The sequence below is a fragment of the Schistocerca serialis genome, chromosome 7, assembly GCF_023864345.2.
Source record: "Schistocerca serialis cubense isolate TAMUIC-IGC-003099 chromosome 7, iqSchSeri2.2, whole genome shotgun sequence".
In the NCBI taxonomy this organism is placed as follows: Eukaryota; Metazoa; Arthropoda; class Insecta; order Orthoptera; family Acrididae; genus Schistocerca; species Schistocerca serialis.
The window spans coordinates 560601724-560619803 of NC_064644.1; the positions used below are offsets into that span (position 1 = coordinate 560601724).

Genomic DNA, 18080 nt, shown 5'->3' on the forward strand with positions numbered 1-18080 from the left:
ATATAGGATAAATTTTCACAGATCTAGAAAAAGCGTATGATACTGTTCCAAGAAAATTTCTTTGGAGAGCATTACATTTGGCAAAAATAAACCCTTCCTTCATTAAAATAATACAACAGTTGTATAAAGATAACATTTGCCAAGTGAAAGTTGGTAATAAACTTTCACAGAAATTTAGAACAAGCAAAGGCCTTTTATAGGGCTGTCCCATGTCACTATCATTATTTAAAACTTATAGATATTAGCCTTAGAACTTGGTCTCGTGAATGTAATAGTATGGGATTAGAAATAAGAGATGGAGTTTACCTACATCATTTATTGTTTGCTGATGATCAAGCAGTCGTAGCACAAGATGGGGACGATGCTAACTATATGTGCAATCAGCTAGCAATAGCATACAAAACTTGGAGTTTGAAGATTAATTACCAAAAAGCAGAATACTTGATTAATGATTCAGAGGAGCTATACATTGAAGGAAAGAAAATCAAAAGGATAAACACTCTCTCTTATTTGGGATCCATTTTAGAAATCGAGTGAAAATCAGAGTCAGAAATCAATAAAAGTATTAGTAGCGGACGGAAGGTCATTGGGATGCTTAGCTCAGTCTTATGGGGCAGGAATGTAATGAGCAGAACTAAAATATTAATGTACAAATCTATATTAGAGATTGTGGTTCTGTATGGAACTGAGATCTGGACAATTAACCTGAAGCACATTAGAGAATTACAAGCACTAGAGATGGACTTCTGGAGAAGATCGGCAAGACTCTCCAGGAAATAGAAGATAAGGAACACCGAAACAACGACGAGAATGGAAACGAAAGAATATATGACGTAATGGATAGGAAGAAATTACAGTGTTACGGGCATGTACGACGAATGGAGGAAGCCAGAATACCAAAGTTGAGACTGGAGTGGGAACCGGAGGGAGGAAGAAGACGACCTATGACCACCTGGCTCCAAAATGTACAGCACACAATGAGGAGAATGGGCGCAGAGGAAGAGGACGCACAAGATTGAAACACTTGGAGGAATATTTTGAAAATATAGTTTAAGAATTCTCTGTATAGTAATTTCCGAGTAAGTTATGTTGGAGATAAGCCTCTGTAATGAGTGAAAGCTCAAAATAGTAAAATTAAAAAAGTTAATAGAAACTGCTGGGATGTATAGAAGAAAAAGCATCTCCTTATTATAAAATAGTTCTTGATACTACTGAGAAGATAGAGATATGGGAAGACTACATTAAGAACCTCTTTTCAGATGATGGACCAAATGTTGAGACTTCTAGGAACAACAATTTAAGAGGACTTCCAATCATGAAAGAAGAAATCGAGAAAGCCATCAGAAAGTGATAAACCATAAAAGCCACAGGGCCTGATGAAATTCAAATCTAACTTACTTATCGACTTGATGAAGAAGGTGTCAACGTCTTACACAAACTGTTTAACAAAATTTACGACACTGGCCATTACATTGCCATTTATCACAAAGCGAGGAGGATACAAGATGACTTGGACAGGATTTGTGATTGGTGTAAAGAATGGCAGCTAACTCTAAATACAGATAAATGTAAATTAATGCAGGTGAATAGGAAAAAGAATCCTGTAATGTTTGAACACTCCGTTAGTAGTGTGGCGCTTGACACAGTCACATCGATAAAATATTTGGGCGTAACATTGCAGGGCGATATGAAGTGGGACAAGCATGTAATGGTAGTTGTGGGGAAGGCGGATAGTCATCTTCGGTTCATTGGTAGAATTTTGGGAAGATGTGGTTCATCTGTAAAGGAGACCGCATATAAAACACTGGTACGACCTATTCTTGAGTACTGCTCGATCGTTTGGAATCCCTATCAGGTCGGATTGAGGGAGGACATAGAAGCAACTCAGCGGCGGGCTGCTAGATTTGTTACTGGTAGATTTCATCATCACGCGAGTGTTACGGAAATGCTTCAGGAACTCGGGTGGGAGACTCTAGAGGAAAGGAGGCGTTCTTTTCGTGAATCGCTACTGAGGAAATTTAGAGAACCAGCATTTGAGGCTGACTGCAGTACAATTTTACTGCCGCCAACTTACACTTTGTGGAAAGATCACGAAGATAAGATAAGAGAGATTAGGGCACGTACTGAGGCATATAGGCAGTCGTTTTTCCCTCTTTCTGTTTGGGAGTGGAACAGGGAGAGAAGATGCTAATTGTGGTACGAGGTACCCTCCGCCACGCACCGTTTGGTGGATTACGGAGTATGTATGTAGATGTAGATGTAGATGAAAGTGGTCCAACTAAAACATTCATGTTTCTTTACGTAATATACAAACATGTAATAAAGAATTGGGGGTCCTATTTAAAAAAACGCAGTTGATATCCGTTTGACCTATGGCAGCGCCATCTAGCGGGCCAACCATAGCGCCATCTGGTTTCCCCGTTCAAGCTAGACCAGTTTCGTTCTCCGTAGTGTTTTCGTTTGATGCTTATTTCGTGAGATATTTGGCCCGTTCACGATCAATGGACCACCCTGTATACATAGGTACATACATACACATATGAACACATACAGGTTACTTAGAAACAGTATGAAAACCTTTTGAGGATATTGCAGGGTAGGATAAGCTGAGAAATAATTATTTAAAAAATTCGACACGTTGCACCGTTTCCGATTTAATTAGCATCGGAATTAGCGAATCAGGTCGTTGCGCTCACAAGTTCAAGCCGTCTGAGCGTCAGTTGTTCTCATAGAGTACGCGATGGCACGTGACTGCTCAACCGACGACTCGGGCTCGATCCTGCTACCGTCCCATGTCCAATTTTTCTATCGCTGCCTTGTTCGGCTTTAGTAAACCATACCAAGAATATAGGGAGAACATTAATAAAACCGACAAACTGTAGGGACGGATTCATGCTTGTAAATGGAGGGAAAGAGGTGCTATGAACATGTGTCCAGAAATGCATCGTTGCCTTCGTAGATGGCGCTGACGAATGACAGTTCTTCTGAGCGCGTGCTGTGTGTTGCTTTTGTGTTGTAGGCTGTGTGATTGACGCAGCGTACTGTAAGCAGCAGTATGGCCCGGTATTCATGTCGGGAACAAGTCGAAATGGTGTTTGTGTAAGATCATGCATATGGAAACGGGTGAAAGGCAGCACGGCAATACCAAAACAAGTACCCTCACAGACACCATCCACATCACACAACACTTCAAACCTTCTTGGGCGTTTGTATGATCATGTTCGAAAAAAATTGCCACGATCAGCCTCGTATCGCGCAAGAAATTCCGATTGCTCTTTTGATGGTCCTTTGATGTTCTTTACAGTGTTCAGTTAGGCTGCGAGAAACCCGACGGGCAACCACCTTTGAGTACTCACAAGTGCTGGACGAGTGCGTCAGCATGTAACGTACCCCTTCCCTTCTATCGACATTGTTAGAAATATATGACCGTGTAAGCATGTGCCTAAACAATTGGAATAAAATTTTGAAAAGGGCTATCGTTCCCAAGATTCAATATAAAGTCGGTAAATGAGGGGGAGGTTAACAACAAGACGCCTTATAGGACAACTTAATCCGCCTACTTAATTACTGTAAAATTTAGTATGGTTGTTCGAAAGGTTTGTGCTATCATTCACGTACTGTGCCAACGAGAAGAGGTACCACGTGGATCGGAACAGAATAATAAGAGTTACTGAAATAATTATAGTTAAAAGAAATACGGTCGCCAGCCCAATTGGTAAAATTTCTATTCGGTAGGTGAATTAATCAGTCGAACAGTCACTGTCAAGAATTACTCGAACACGCGCGGCAACAGAGGGCTGCACACACGTTAGAAAAAAACAATTGAAACATTTCCGTTATAAAGTGAGAAAGAAAATGTTTGCACTCGAAATATTAACTAATAGAGCTGAAATTTTGAAAACATACTAGATAACACTTAGATTAATGGTTACTTACTGTTGTAAGTGACAATGGCACTACCTCACAATAACGTCTACTATTTTCATATGAATTTTGGAAAATTGCAAAAAAGTAATTAAAAGAAACTCTATTGACTTCTGAACAGGGAAGTAGAAATTGATAATTACTGTATCAAAAGGTAATTATTATACTTTAGCACGACTGCAAGTCAAAATGTGAGCCAGAACTTTACTAACAACAAATTACAATAATCACTGATATTTCCACTCACTCATTAATTATAGTTAGTGCTTTTGTTCATAGTGCCAGGAATCAATTTAATTTGATTAGTTGATTTACTATTTGCAACAATTAGGTCGCCTCAGATTAAAGTTCAAATTTAAAGTTAGTGAGACTGAAATTACTGAATGCTTTAAGTTCAAATCTTTAATCTAACTGAATCATTTAGTTTATAAGCAAAATTAGCTGGCACTGTAATTTTCATTTTTCATAAACGGTACTCGGATTATTGTAACAATATGACAGGAGAGGAATCTACTTGGTGAATGATTTTAGGAGAATCACGGGTAAACAGTTTTGATTAAACTGTGGTAATTATTCACTCGCAAAACACCACAAAGCTGAGTAACGCCGTAACAAAACTAGTTGACAATAAGCTGTGATGCAGCAATCTTACTTCGGTCCATTCTCGTCTTGACGAAGTTGCTGACGACGATGCTTCCCATGATAATTAGCGAGCACGGGAGTCATTGGCAATGATATTGGCGTGACGGGTTCTTGACGTTGCTGCAGCCAATATTTCCACCGCCCACGCTCATCACTTGCCACGTGCCGCTAAAAAATCACTCTTCCAGTACAGTGCACGCCATCCATGCGTCCGCACACCAGAGTTCTCTCTCTGTGTAGCTCGCGCTCCAACGTAACATCCTCCCGCGTCCAGAGATGCCGCTACTCCAACGATACTTATTCGTTGACAAAAACCTAACGTTTCCCTAACATTCCCTCAGCGATTACTCAGCGATGTTTACATAATATACATAATTGATTATACAGCAAAATAAACAAACTAATTCATACATCGTGTATACATAAATTTACATAAAGATAAAAGCAAGTATATATACGATAATAAATGGTCAAAGAGCACATCGACATGAAAGTGTTACAAGCACTACCAACATAGGCATCCAGTTGTGCAGCGAGGTGTTTGATTGTGATCCGTCGATCACCGCGAGTGAGAGTGTCCGCACGTTCCAACGTTTCAGGAGTCACAGCTGAGTACAGCCGGCCGGCGCGCGGGACACGAGACAGGTTGGCGCGGCCTTGTTGCGATGATGACAGACGCCTGCCCAACGACTCACCGTGATTTTGTCCACTGCTAGGTCTTCTTAGACATTCTGCAAGCGCTTATGAATATCTGCAAGCTCTCGTCTTCCTTCAAAAGAAACTCAATGAGAGCTCTCTGCTTGGAATGCACATCTGATACGGTCGTCTTTTTGAAGGCTGCGTCTAGAGCCGCCAGTTTCCGAAACTTCATGAATCAATAAGGGCCCAAGGGGAAACTCAGACCTGGTAGTCAAGGGAAGGGAGGATTCGGTTACGACTGTGGACGGACCGTAATCAATTACTATTGGTAGCGTTTTACAGTTACACACACAATTTATTTTTAAACTAGTAATTGCAGACTCAACAATAAATAAAATACCATACGTTATTAATGAAGTAATAAACAACCGTGTAAATAACAGTGTCTTCAGCGACCTACAATTTAGCAAATCATCATTAAATACAGATACAACAGATAATGTTTTAAAAACAAGCCACTGTGATCTGGGTAGAAGGCCCTACATGCCATCAATGGCAATAAATTAAGAACTGTTTAAAACTCGCTGCAACTTACAAATTACAGGTATTGAAATACAGTATTAAAGGCAAGTCGCCACAAACATTGCAGACGGCATCATACGCAAGGAATGGCAGTAAATAGGGTTTTAAAGGCTTACTGCGTAAATACAAATATCAAATCATAATTTTAACGCAAATGACCACAATCACGGCTGAAGGCCTTACAAGCCAGGAATGGCAATAATATAAAAACTTTAGAAACCTTCTGTAAAACTGCAAATACAACAGCAAAGATTAATTAAAAAAACAAGCAACTGATCACCAAACGGGTGAAATAAGATCATGGTAAACTTTTTAACATAACCCTTAACATCCACTGAACACTACACTGCTAGATTTATTCCATAAGGCGACCAGAACTGTTAACTAGACATATATAACCTTTAATGTAGGCATTACAAGATATTGTAATGAATAATACAATAATAAAACACAAGGACCAGTAAATAAGTTTCTTAAAGTGTACTGAGGCATATTATACCCGCAGAAGGCGTGGGCAGATGGAGCGTTACACTAAGCTACTGGCCATCAGACCTCCTTTTAGAACACACATGTCTTGCAAGAACCAAGGGGCCACAGACGGTGCTCCAGGAATCGACCTCCGAGAAGATCTGGCAACAAACACTTTCGCGAGCGATGAGATACGCAGCCAAGAGTTGCATTCACTTCACGAGATGGTAACTCAGACTAGTGGCAGTCTAACGAATGACTAATGACAATGTTGCTGAAACTGCCTGAAGTCCGAAAAACCAAATGCAACGATGGAACTATTTGTCCCCAGAATACTGTGCTTAGAGTGCCCGCAATGAAAAAGGAACCATTACCACCAGAGTAGAAAGCACCCCACTCGCTGCTCTTCGCCTCGGCGACAACACGAGCAGCAACAAGAAACGACGTCAATGGAGAATCCCGAGATATCACAATGGTTGAGGATTCAGTACTTGGATTGAAATGCACTCACCTTAATGCTTGCTGGATCCAATTTACGACGAGGTCGCGCACCCCCGTGGCCACAGCCCTTCCATCCGGCAGTCCATGCGTGCCTCCAGCGGTCCCAGCGTGTTGCCACACTGCGCAGACCTGGCTTCTCCTGAGTACCCAACCAAACTCCCACACTCACACGATCCGGAAAAACAACGGCGTCGCCCCAAAGATAGGGCAACAGTTACTACAAAAATGGCTCTAAGCACTATGGGACTTAGCATCTGGAGTCATCAGTCCCCTAGACTTAGAAACTACTTAAACCTAACTAACCTAAGTACATCACACACATCCATGCCCGAGGCAGGATCCGAACCTGCGACCGTAGCAGCAGCGCGGTTCCGGACTGAAGCGCCTAGAACCGCTCGGCCGCAACGGCCGGCAACAGTTACTACATATCGATAACCGCCGCTGCTGCCACATTCGGACAGGCGAAACCGAGTGGCGCCAGTCAACACGAGAAGAAGACAAACAACCGCAACCATGCCAATTAAACGATACCGTCCTGCCTCCAACAGAGGGCGGAAACCTACAAACAGCACCAACGCGAGCCGCAGCACGTCTCAGAAACATTCCACGATGTCCCACAACAAATTCCCAAGTTTTTCACCCAAATTCTGCTGAGAAAAATGCTTTCCATTACTTATTGAACGCCCCTCGTATCTATCATTGGACAAGCCGCACTTACGATGCTTCGTCCTGGCGCAGCACTATACTGATATGCACCAGGCTAACTTTTAAAACCTTTTACATTCGAAACTTTATCACTCCTGCCATGATCTAAAACCGCAGTTCACCAATATAAGTGGGTGCATTTTACCAATTCTATTTATGTTACCTTTCATTGGTTCTCGGTGTGCAGTCCTAAGGAACCGACTGCACACCAGCCACCACAGCGCCGAGAAACGGCGTCAAGAAGGCACCGACCAGCGCGCCAACTGGAAGAGCGCCACACCTCCAGCAGGACAGAGATCAATGCCCCCTGTCAAAGCTGACTTAACCAGCCACCCTGTACTTCGAGAGCATCAGTACTGAGCATTAGGAAGACGATACTTAGCTTGCGTCCTGCGAGTAGTAATAGTGAGTAATCTAATTGCATGTTGCAGGTACAGCAGGCACAGGAAGCAAGTGAAGTTGTGTTTATTTTCTTTTTAGAAATAAAATGATAAATTCATATGTACACTACTGGCCATTAAAATTGCTACAGAAAGGCAGATCATAAATGGGTATTCATTGGACAAACATATTATATTAGAACTGACTTGTGATTACATTTTCACGCAATTTGGGTGCTTGGATCCTCAGAAATCAGTACCCAGAACAACCATCTCAGGCCGTAATAAAGGCCTTGATACGCCTGGGCATTGCGTCAGAGCTCGGATGGCGTGTACAGGTACAGCTGCCCATGCAGCTTCAACACGATACCACAGTTCATCAAGAGTAGTGACTGGCGTATTGTGACAAGCCAGTTGCTCGGCCACCATTGACCAGACGTTTTCAGTTGGCGAGAGATCTGGAGAATGTGCTGGCAAGGGCAGCAATCGAACATTTTCTGTATCCAGAAAGACCCGTACAGGACCTGCAACATGCGCTCGTGCATTATCCTGCTCAAATGTAGGGTTTCGCACGGATCGAATGAAGGGTAGACCCACGGGTCGTAACACATCTGAAATATAACGTTCACTGTTCAAAGTGCCGACAATGCGAACAAGAGGTGACAGAGACTTGTAACCAATGGCACCCCATACCATCACGTCGGGTGATACTCCAGTATGGCGATGACGAATACACGCTTCCAATGTGCGTTCAACGCGATGTCGCCAAAAACGGATGCCACCATCGTGATGCTGTAAACAGAACCTGGATTCATACGAAAAAATGACGTTTTGGCATTCGTGCACCCAGGTTCGTCGTTGAGCACACCACCGCAGGCGCTCCTGTCTGTGATGCAGCGTCAGGGGTAACCGCAGACATTGTCTCCAAGCTGATAGTCCATGCGGCTGAAAACGTCGTCAAACTGTTCGTGCAGTTGGTTGTTGTCTTGCAAACGTCCCCATCTGTTGACTCAGGGATCGAGACGTGGCTGCACGATCCGTTACAGCCATCTGGATAAGATGCCTGTCATCTCGACTGCTAGTGATACGAGGCCGTTGGGATCCAGCAAGGCGTTCCGTATTTCCCTCCTTAACCCACCGATTCCATATTCTGCCAACAGTCATTGGATCTCGACCAACGCGAACAGAAATGTCGCGCTGCGATAAACCGCAACCGCGATAGGCTACCTTTATCAAAGTCGGAAATGTGATGGTACGCATTTCTCCTCCTTACACGAGGCATCACAACAACGTTTCACCAGGCAACGCCGGTCAATTGCTGTTTGTGTATGTAGCTTTCCTCATGTCAGCACGTTGTACGTGTCGCCACCGGCGCCAACCTTGTGTGAATGCTCTGAGAAGCTAATCATTTGCATATCACAGCATCTTCTTCCTGTCGGTTAAATTTCGCGTCTGTAGCACGTCATCTTCGTGGTGTAGAAATTTTAATGGCCAGTAGTGTAAATTGAAGGGGGAACACTGCTTTCAGCTGCAGCGGGACATTAAGCGGAATCAGCGACGGCAAGCGAAAATGTGTACGTCACCGGAATTCGAACCCGAGATCTCGTGCTTAGTAGGCATGGGCGTTAAGCACTGCGCCATCAGGACACTCTTGTCATCGCAACTGTACGGACTGTGATCTCGGGACGCATCACTGCCGATCCACATTCCCACCGAGCGCCACCCATCCGGCGTCCCTGTCCATGTATATTCCCGTTCGCCGCTTAGAGGTTTCCCGAGGAAGTTTCACGTATTTGTGCATTCGCACTGAAGAAGTGGATCCATTGCCCAGCCAGGCTTATCAATAATTTGAATGCGTGGTGTCTGTTCCATCGAAGAATTAAAGAATGATCAATCAATCTTAAAGCTTTAACGACACATCGGTTTGGATCTCTGGCGCCGGCCATCACAACTTCTTTCCTTCCTCGTTTGTCTCGGTGCTGACTCCCACAGTAGCCGACACAACACTGGAATAATTAAACCATACTTAAGTTCACGTGCGATGTTTGCGTCGCTCCACAGTTTGTCATTCCGACTAGAGTAGGTCCAACGATGTTCCAATGACGCTGGTAAATCTCACCACAAATGCCGTCAGCCCTAGGAGACTTCCGTTTCGCCCCACTGTTGCCGACAGTGTCAATTTTTTCGCTTATGAGCGGTAGGTCAAGTGATTCAGTGTCTTTATGAGCAACATGGCGGCATGTTTTTTCAGGCACATATCACGAAGAGATCCACTTATAAACATCCTACTGGAGAGATTGTGGTAGTAATCCTTCATTTTCCATGTTGTGTCACGCTCTTCAGTGATTTTATTCCCCGTTTCAGCTATGACGCTTGTATCTGAGCATTACGGCATCTTTTTGAACCGAGAATATGAAAAAGAGACACCGTTTGATCCTCTGCAATTTTCGTCATTCGCGATCGCTCGATGCTACCTTCCACTTGTTTTCGGTAAAGGGCTATAATTTTAGACTTGCACTTCTTAATATTGAGGTACATATCAACATCGTGCTTATTGACAAACTGCCTATTGGCTTCTGTCTCGGGTAGATTATATGTACCTGGCGCACCAACGTCCGAGGGCTCCTCCGCGGTCATTTCCGGTGCGGTTCTGCTCTTGCTACCTGCGACGGTCGTTCGCTGCAGTACGGGAAGACAGGATCCGTTTACCTTACGGCTTTCCTCTTTCTTGTTGAAGCTGTTCGCTCGGACGTTGGCGCGCCAGGTACATATAGTCAGAGGCCGCGACCTCGGCTCCAGTTCACCACCGGCAATGGAGGGTGAAGTTTTGTCAATGCCAGCCACTCGTGCTGGCGAAACGTCAGTAAAATCATTAGATGAACGTCGGCCGATGAACCCGAGACAGAAGCCAATAGGCAGTTTGTCAATAAGTGGCCACGAAAGCCTTTACAATTTTGTATCGTGCTTATTGCTGCTTTTGTGCAGCTCATGTAGGCAGTGAAAGTGGCATCCTGCCGGTTGTTTTCGCTGCGCGTACCTGACAGTCTGGCGCTGTGTGTCCACCATTGGGCGACACTGCCTTAGCGACCTCCACATCGCTCAAGCCGTCCACAAGCCTCGTCAATTTCGTCATCCAGAGTCTTCTAACGAACTGACGTTTAAATTCCAATATCTGAGGCACCGATAGGCTATAGCACGTTGGCGATTGACATCAGGCAGTAATGGTAGTTTACTTTTCAAGAGGGTTGGACGGTCGCGTCTAAAGTTGCTGGCAGGTGGCGTATACTTTAACTACGGATACTACTGGACCTTCACTCTGCAAGATACACCTCTGCCGTCAAGGAGACGTTTCACTTGCGATAAGTGGATTCCTTTCACAATACGTTAGCATTACCAGTTGAGGCCTCATCGTGTTTGGGTAATCGAGACAAACCCGGACACAAAGATCCCATCTGTCACCTCCCGCAGCAGCGTAGTATTTACTTTGGTATTATAGAAGGAAATCTGTAAGCGCACGCACCTCTACGATACTTCAGATTCCGTGCACGTTGACCGTTGTGGAATTGTACGACTATCACACCTTAGTAGGCAGTCCGCCCCTGGTAGCTGAATGGTCAGCGTGACGGATTGTCAATCCTTTGGGCCCGGGTTCGATTCCCGGCTGGGTCGAGGACTTTTCTCCGCCCAGGGACTGGGTGTTGTGCTGTCCTCATCATCATCCTATCATCCTCATTGACTAAAGGTCGTCGAAGTGGCGTCCAATTGCAAGACCGGCACCCGGCGAACGGTCTGCCCGACGGAGGGCCCTAGCCATACGATTAAATAAAATAAGCTTTAGTAGGCAGACCTCCGCTCACCTCCGATCACTGTCAACCCACCACTGATCGTTTGACTATGTGACAGATGGACGGACGTCCGTTTCCATTAGTTCTTCATCTAAAATTTTTGTTGACGACTGCAGATCAATTGCCCTCTCGTTGAGAACATTTACCGATTTATGAACTTCAGTTCAAAATTCATGAGGCGGCGCGGCTGTATCTGAGCGCGCAATGCGGACTTTTTTTCTTATTAGGATGTAATAAAGCACGTGGATTACACCCAGCCACTATGCTTTTCTTCCCTCCAAAACTACTTCTTAGTCAATACAGGGTGACAAATATTGAACTATATGGAAGAAAACGTAAATTAGTTACAAACTTCGACTGCCGATCATCTGCCGTCTCGTTGAGAACATTTACCGATTTATGAACTTCAGTTCAAAATTCATGAGGCGACTCGGCTGCATCTGAGCGCGCAATGCGGACTTTTTTTCTTATTAGGATGTAATAAAGCACGTGGATTACACCCAGCCACTATGCTTTTCTTCCCTCCAAAACTACTTCTTAGTCAATACAGGGTGACAAATATTGAACTATATGGAAGAAAACGTAAATTAGTTACAAACTTCGACTGCCGATCATCTGACCTCTCGTTGAGAACATTTACCGATTTCTGAACTTCAGTTCAAAATTCATGAGGCGGCGCGGCTGTATCTGAGCGCGCAATGCGGATTTTTTTTCTTATTAGGATGTAATAAAGCACGTGGATTACACCCAGCCACTATGCTTTTCTTCCCTCCAAAACTACTTCTTAGTCAATACAGGGTGACAAATATTGAACTATATGGAAGAAAACGTAAATTAGTTACAAACTTCGACTGCCGATCATCTGACCTCTCGTTGAGAACATTTACCGATTTATGAACTTCAGTTCAAAATTCATGAGGCGGCGCGGCTGTATCTGAGCGCGCAATGCGGACTTTTTTTCTTATTAGGATGTAATAAAGAACCTGGATTACACCCAGCCACTATGCTTTTCTTCCCTCCAAAACTACTTCTTAGTCAATACAGGGTGACAAATATTGAACTATATGGAAGAAAACGTAAATTAGTTACAAACTTCGACTGCCGATCATCTGACCTCTCGTTGAGAACATTTACCGATTTATGAACTTCAGTTCAAAATTCATGAGGCGGCGCGGCTGTATCTGAGCGGGCAATGCGGACTTTTTTTCTTATTAGGATGTAATAAAGCACGTGGATTACACCCAGCCACTATGCTTTTCTTCCCTCCAAAACTACTTCTTAGTCAATACAGGGTGACAAATATTGAACTATATGGAAGAAAACGTAAATTAGTTACAAACTTCGACTGCCGATCATCTGCCCTCTCGTTGAGAACATTTACCGATTTATGAACTTCAGTTCAAAATTCATGAGGCGACTCGGCTGCATCTGAGCGCGCAATGCGGACTTTTTTTCTTATTAGGATGTAATAAAGCACGTGGATTACACCCAGCCACTATGCTTTTCTTCCCTCCAAAACTACTTCTTAGTCAATACAGGGTGACAAATATTGAACTATATGGAAGAAAACGTAAATTAGTTACAAACTTCGACTGCCGATCATCTGCCCTCTCGTTGAGAACATTTACCGATTTCTGAACTTCCGTTCAAAATTTATGAGGCGATTCGGCCGCATCTGAGCTCGCAATGCGCCCTTTTTTTCTTATTAGGATGTAATGAAGCACGTGGATTACACCCAGCTACTATGCTTTTCTTCCCTCCAAAACTACTTCTTCGTAAATACAGGGTGACAAATATTGAATTATATGGAAGAATACGTAAATTAGTTACTTATTTCGGCGTGCACACACTTTACTCAACATGTAAACGTCACTACAGATATTCGGATTAGGTTATGACATGTTTTATATGCCTGCCATCATTGGCGATGGTGTAGTGCAGATGAATACCGAAATTCTGCATGACGCGCTGTAATGTCGGTACATCAGTGCTGTCGATGATCTCTTGAATGGCTGTTTTCAGCTCAGCAATGGTTTTGGAGTTACTGCTTGACACGTTGTCTTTAACATAGCCCTAAGAAAAGGAATCGTATGTGTTCAGATCCCGAGAATATGGCAGCCAACGGAGGTTCATGCCATTGGCCTCTGGGTACCCCAGAGCCAGAATGCGGTCCCCAAAGTGCTCCTCCAACACATCAAATCCTGCTTCCATGGAGTCGTCCGTCATGAACCACATATTGTCGTAATCAGGGTCTCTTTAGATGTTGGGGATGAAATCGTTTAACAAAACCTTCATGTACCGTTCAGTAGTCACTGTGTCATCAAGGAATATGGCACCGATTATTCCGTGAGTGGAAATTACATAGCACGCAGTCACCCGTTGTGGATGGAAAGACTCCTCGATGGCGAAATGTGGTTTATCAGTTCCCTAAATACGTCAATTCTGCTTATTGACGAACTCATCCAAATGAAAATTGGCTTCATCGCTAAACCAAACCGTCCAAGCGCATACTAATTTTCATCACACTCCGCGGCCAACCGTGCAGTTTGAACGTCCTAACGCTAATCGTTCAGAAGTTATGACGATTTTATTTCGTATAGCTCAGTAATTGTCTCCCTGTATCTTCACTATTGTTATTTTTATGACACGTGCACAGTATCTAAAAATATAAAATATTGACTCAGTGCTTAGCGAACTTAACTTTATGATCCATTACATTCTTTTGTGAACTAGAACTTATAAATGCAATTACTTTACTTCAAAACCGTGCTAATTAAAAATACCAGTAATATAAATCTTCGTTATCATTGTTCATACGCAGACATAGACCTGATTACTAACGTCCTGATAAAGTAGATCAAAAATATATTTTTATAAGTATGTGAAATATGTGTACAGTTAACGAGAAAAGTTTATTAGCGAATCTTTCACTCATTTAGTTTAAGAGTAATTAGTATTCATAGTTAAAACATTGTTACTGAAATTAAATACCGTATTTTGGCGAACTAGACAATGTAATTGAATAGCAGTTATTATTATATCTATATGTTCCAATTCAGTTTACCTGCACTCTTCAGTTATTCAGAAATGTAAATCATTATTTGTAACTTAGGAAAATACAGCAAGCAGCAAGAGCTGGATGTAGCTCTAGTTATTGCAAACATATATAAAAAGTTTCTCAGAATCCACTTAAGACAGTCTGCTGTGAGTGTGAAAGGAGCAAGACCTATGCCCACTGATACACGGAAATGTACAGCAGACGATGTAGTACGAATTACAAGCCGGAAAAATACTGCGTTTTGCATACATTTTGTGTCAGGTAGTTTATTCAATAATTCAGTGGTTGTCTTAAATGATTGACAGTGAACTGGTTATTAATTTCGTCAACTGTGTTAATAATCAATAGCTCTGTACTATGAACAGTGTTACTTCTAATAATTATTCACCGTGAATATCGTTTTCAGCAGGGCGGTGTGGCCGCGCGGTTCTAGGCGCTACAGTCTGGAACCGCGCAACCGCTACGGTCGCAGGTTGGAATCCTGCCTCGGGCATGGATGTGTGTGATGTCCTTAGGTTAGTTAGGTTTCATTAGTTCTAAGTTCTAGGGGACTGATGACCTCAGCAGTTAAGTCCCATAGTGCTCAGAGCCATTTGAACCATTTGAATATCGTTTTCATACCAATTTGAGATCTGGAAGACAGTGTTTTGAGAGTTTAATTCTCTGGTTGTGTTAAATATTGGTTTGTCACACGTGGATTTTAGTGTCACTTTAGTATTAGGTTACTGCACTCGAACAAACACATTACAGGACATCAACCAACTATAGTATGTGGCTAACCATTTATCTGTGCATAAACTGAAATAAATGAGACAAGACCTGACCATAAACCGTAAGTTATTCGATATCTTAGGACAGATAAAGTGTCTGAACTGCAAACCTGGTATAGCTTACGTCATTTAACGTCACCGCCCGTTAACTGAGACTTAATTTTACTTGCAATTAATATGGAAAGCAGTTCTGGGTTGTTAACTCTTTTTATATTGAAATGAAAAGCAATAGCGGCAACGTTAGAAAAACTGGAACCTCTTTCGTTAAATGACTGACTTAATTCAGAACTTTTACGAAAGTTAATGCAATTTCTCCTGAAAGCAGCAACGGCCCACAGTTTTGGCTAGGTGAGTAAATCTTTTGGTAAAAATTGTTTCTAACTGTGAATTTAAATATGGTCCCTTTTATGAATTAGTATTAAACTTATTATTGGACTTCGTAATATTGAAATGATCGCAGGTTTATAGTATTTCAGAAACATAAGGCTACGGCACACTAAATGGCGCAAGCAAACTGTAATAACCACAAGAAATGCTTCGGCATTTAAGAAAGCACACAAAATTTTGAATCTGTAAAGGAAGGACAGGCTTATAAATGAAATATGGTAAAACTTTAATAGTATATTTTGAAGAAAGAAAAGTCAACTTACACGATTCCATACAGCAAACATTTTATACCTAATATTTAAAACAAAAGATCCTATGCCTGAAACGCGCGATATTCAAATGCACGCACTTGATATTCTGATTTCTAATGACAACTTCAGTTGCAAATAATTAAGTAACACTCCAAGAAAGATGTCGTATGACCATGTCATCGGATCTGCAGAATTATTTGCGTAACACGAATCAAGGTAACCGAGAGAGAAAAAACACAGTGGGAAAAAAAAGAGCAAAAGAACAGAGCAAAAAAGAAAAGAGAGCGGCGCCCCTGTTTCACTACTATTTACACTGTTTACACGTCATGGTCTTTGTTTATCCAGTGGTGTCTGGCATAGTTACATTACTTTGGGTAAATTTCGTGTGAAAGTTATTGATGTAGTCATTGACAATAGTCTGCTTTTGCCAACCACTTTTCAGCCAGATTCGACGGAGTCGAAGCTACCGCTGGCAGATGTGTACAGGCATATACGTTTACACTACAGGGGACGGTGGTCTACTCTCATCATTGGGCTTTTCATTGTGAAATGACTTTTTTTGTTTGTTTGTCTGTTTGCGAGGAGATTGTGGCATGACTTTGTCATTTGTTACTGAGCTCGGTTCTATTAAAGCGCCTGTTTCGCTGTGTTGAGCGTTGTCTAATTGTTGCAGTTCAGGTGAGAAACTTGTTCTGGTGAAGTGCTCTGTACGTCCTCTGGAGGCGCGCTGGAAAGGGTTTCCTTAACAGCGGGGGCAACATCAGACGGCAACTGTGTATTATTGCCATCGCCGGGCGATATATTAGCCTCCGTGTGTGGACTAACTCTTCTAATTCTTGCTTTCAGTTTTCTGAACTGTTTCTCACGCACCAGCATAGCTACGTTAGACATCGCCATGTTACCCGCTACATTTCAGGGTCCTCTAGAAGCAGTGTTGCAAACTGCATGAGCGAAGCGTGATAGTTGATATGCACGACGTGTAATACATCGACCGATATTGAGAACAAAATAAAACATTCGGAGGGCAATTTTCTTCGCGAACTCGTAGAAACTTAGATCGAGGAGCACCGAAGCTGAAGCTAAACTTCAAGGTTGTTTTGCGAACCCGCGGTTCCAGTTCTGCTTCTCAATACCACAGTAACAACAACAAGGAAGTTCTGCCTCAAACACGGACGCTCGAGGCGCATCTGAACGCCTCGAAGGCCACGCCGCGTCTGACTGGGTAACATAATTACACAGTGATAGAGGACAGTTGTTGTACACGTGATTACCTTTCCTAGCTGTCCATTATTTACCGAAAATATGTACAGGACGAAATTTTGTAACAGACCATTTTGAACTGCTAGCATTTGTTTCACCCTGTATATCTGATTGCCTAGCTCGAGTTCTCCGTCTCGCCAGTCTAGTTAATGGGCAAAAACATTTGTTGTTGTGCCGTAGAGTACTCATTTACTACTGAAGGACTCCAAGAACGTTCCTGCCCGAGAGTAATTCAGCATTATCTTTAGTAGCGTTCAGTTTCTCCGATATCTGCGTGCTCCGAGTTCCGCTGATGGGCCTGTTTCTCTTTGCTGTGAAAGCATAGGCTTCCTTGCAGCCTAACAAGACCCACTGGGTTAACGTCTGGACATACAATAAGGATTGGTGCCCTCCAGTGGTGATTTTATCGTCCTCTCTGAGCCAGATCGCTGGTCGATCATCAGCGATTGGCTTGTTATTTTTGGCGCGTCCCCGGGCATGAGCATCTTTGCGTTTTCGGCAGGGGTGCGTGGGACGGCGAGAGGCAGTCGGTTTGGGGCGGCCGGTGAGACTGGAGGAGTTGTGGCTCGGGCGTAAGCACGTGTGTGATGTCTGGGGCTGTTTGCTAATCGTGAAATACCTGCGGCGGTTACTGGTTGCCTGGAGGGCATTTCATATAAACTGTGCCA

The 18080-nt window shown here is 43.1% G+C and overlaps 1 protein-coding gene across 1 annotated transcript in view; it reads left to right on the plus strand.

Moving 5' to 3' along the window:
* The window catches only part of LOC126413245 (proline-rich protein 2-like), a 29865-nt gene extending 12967 nt beyond the window's left edge, over positions 1-16898 (plus strand). The window contains exon 3 of the mRNA XM_050083147.1: positions 16826-16898. Within this exon, the coding sequence (XP_049939104.1) occupies positions 16826-16898 (73 nt within the window). The remainder of the gene's footprint in view (positions 1-16825) is intronic.
* The last annotated feature ends 1182 nt before the right edge of the window (positions 16899-18080 follow it).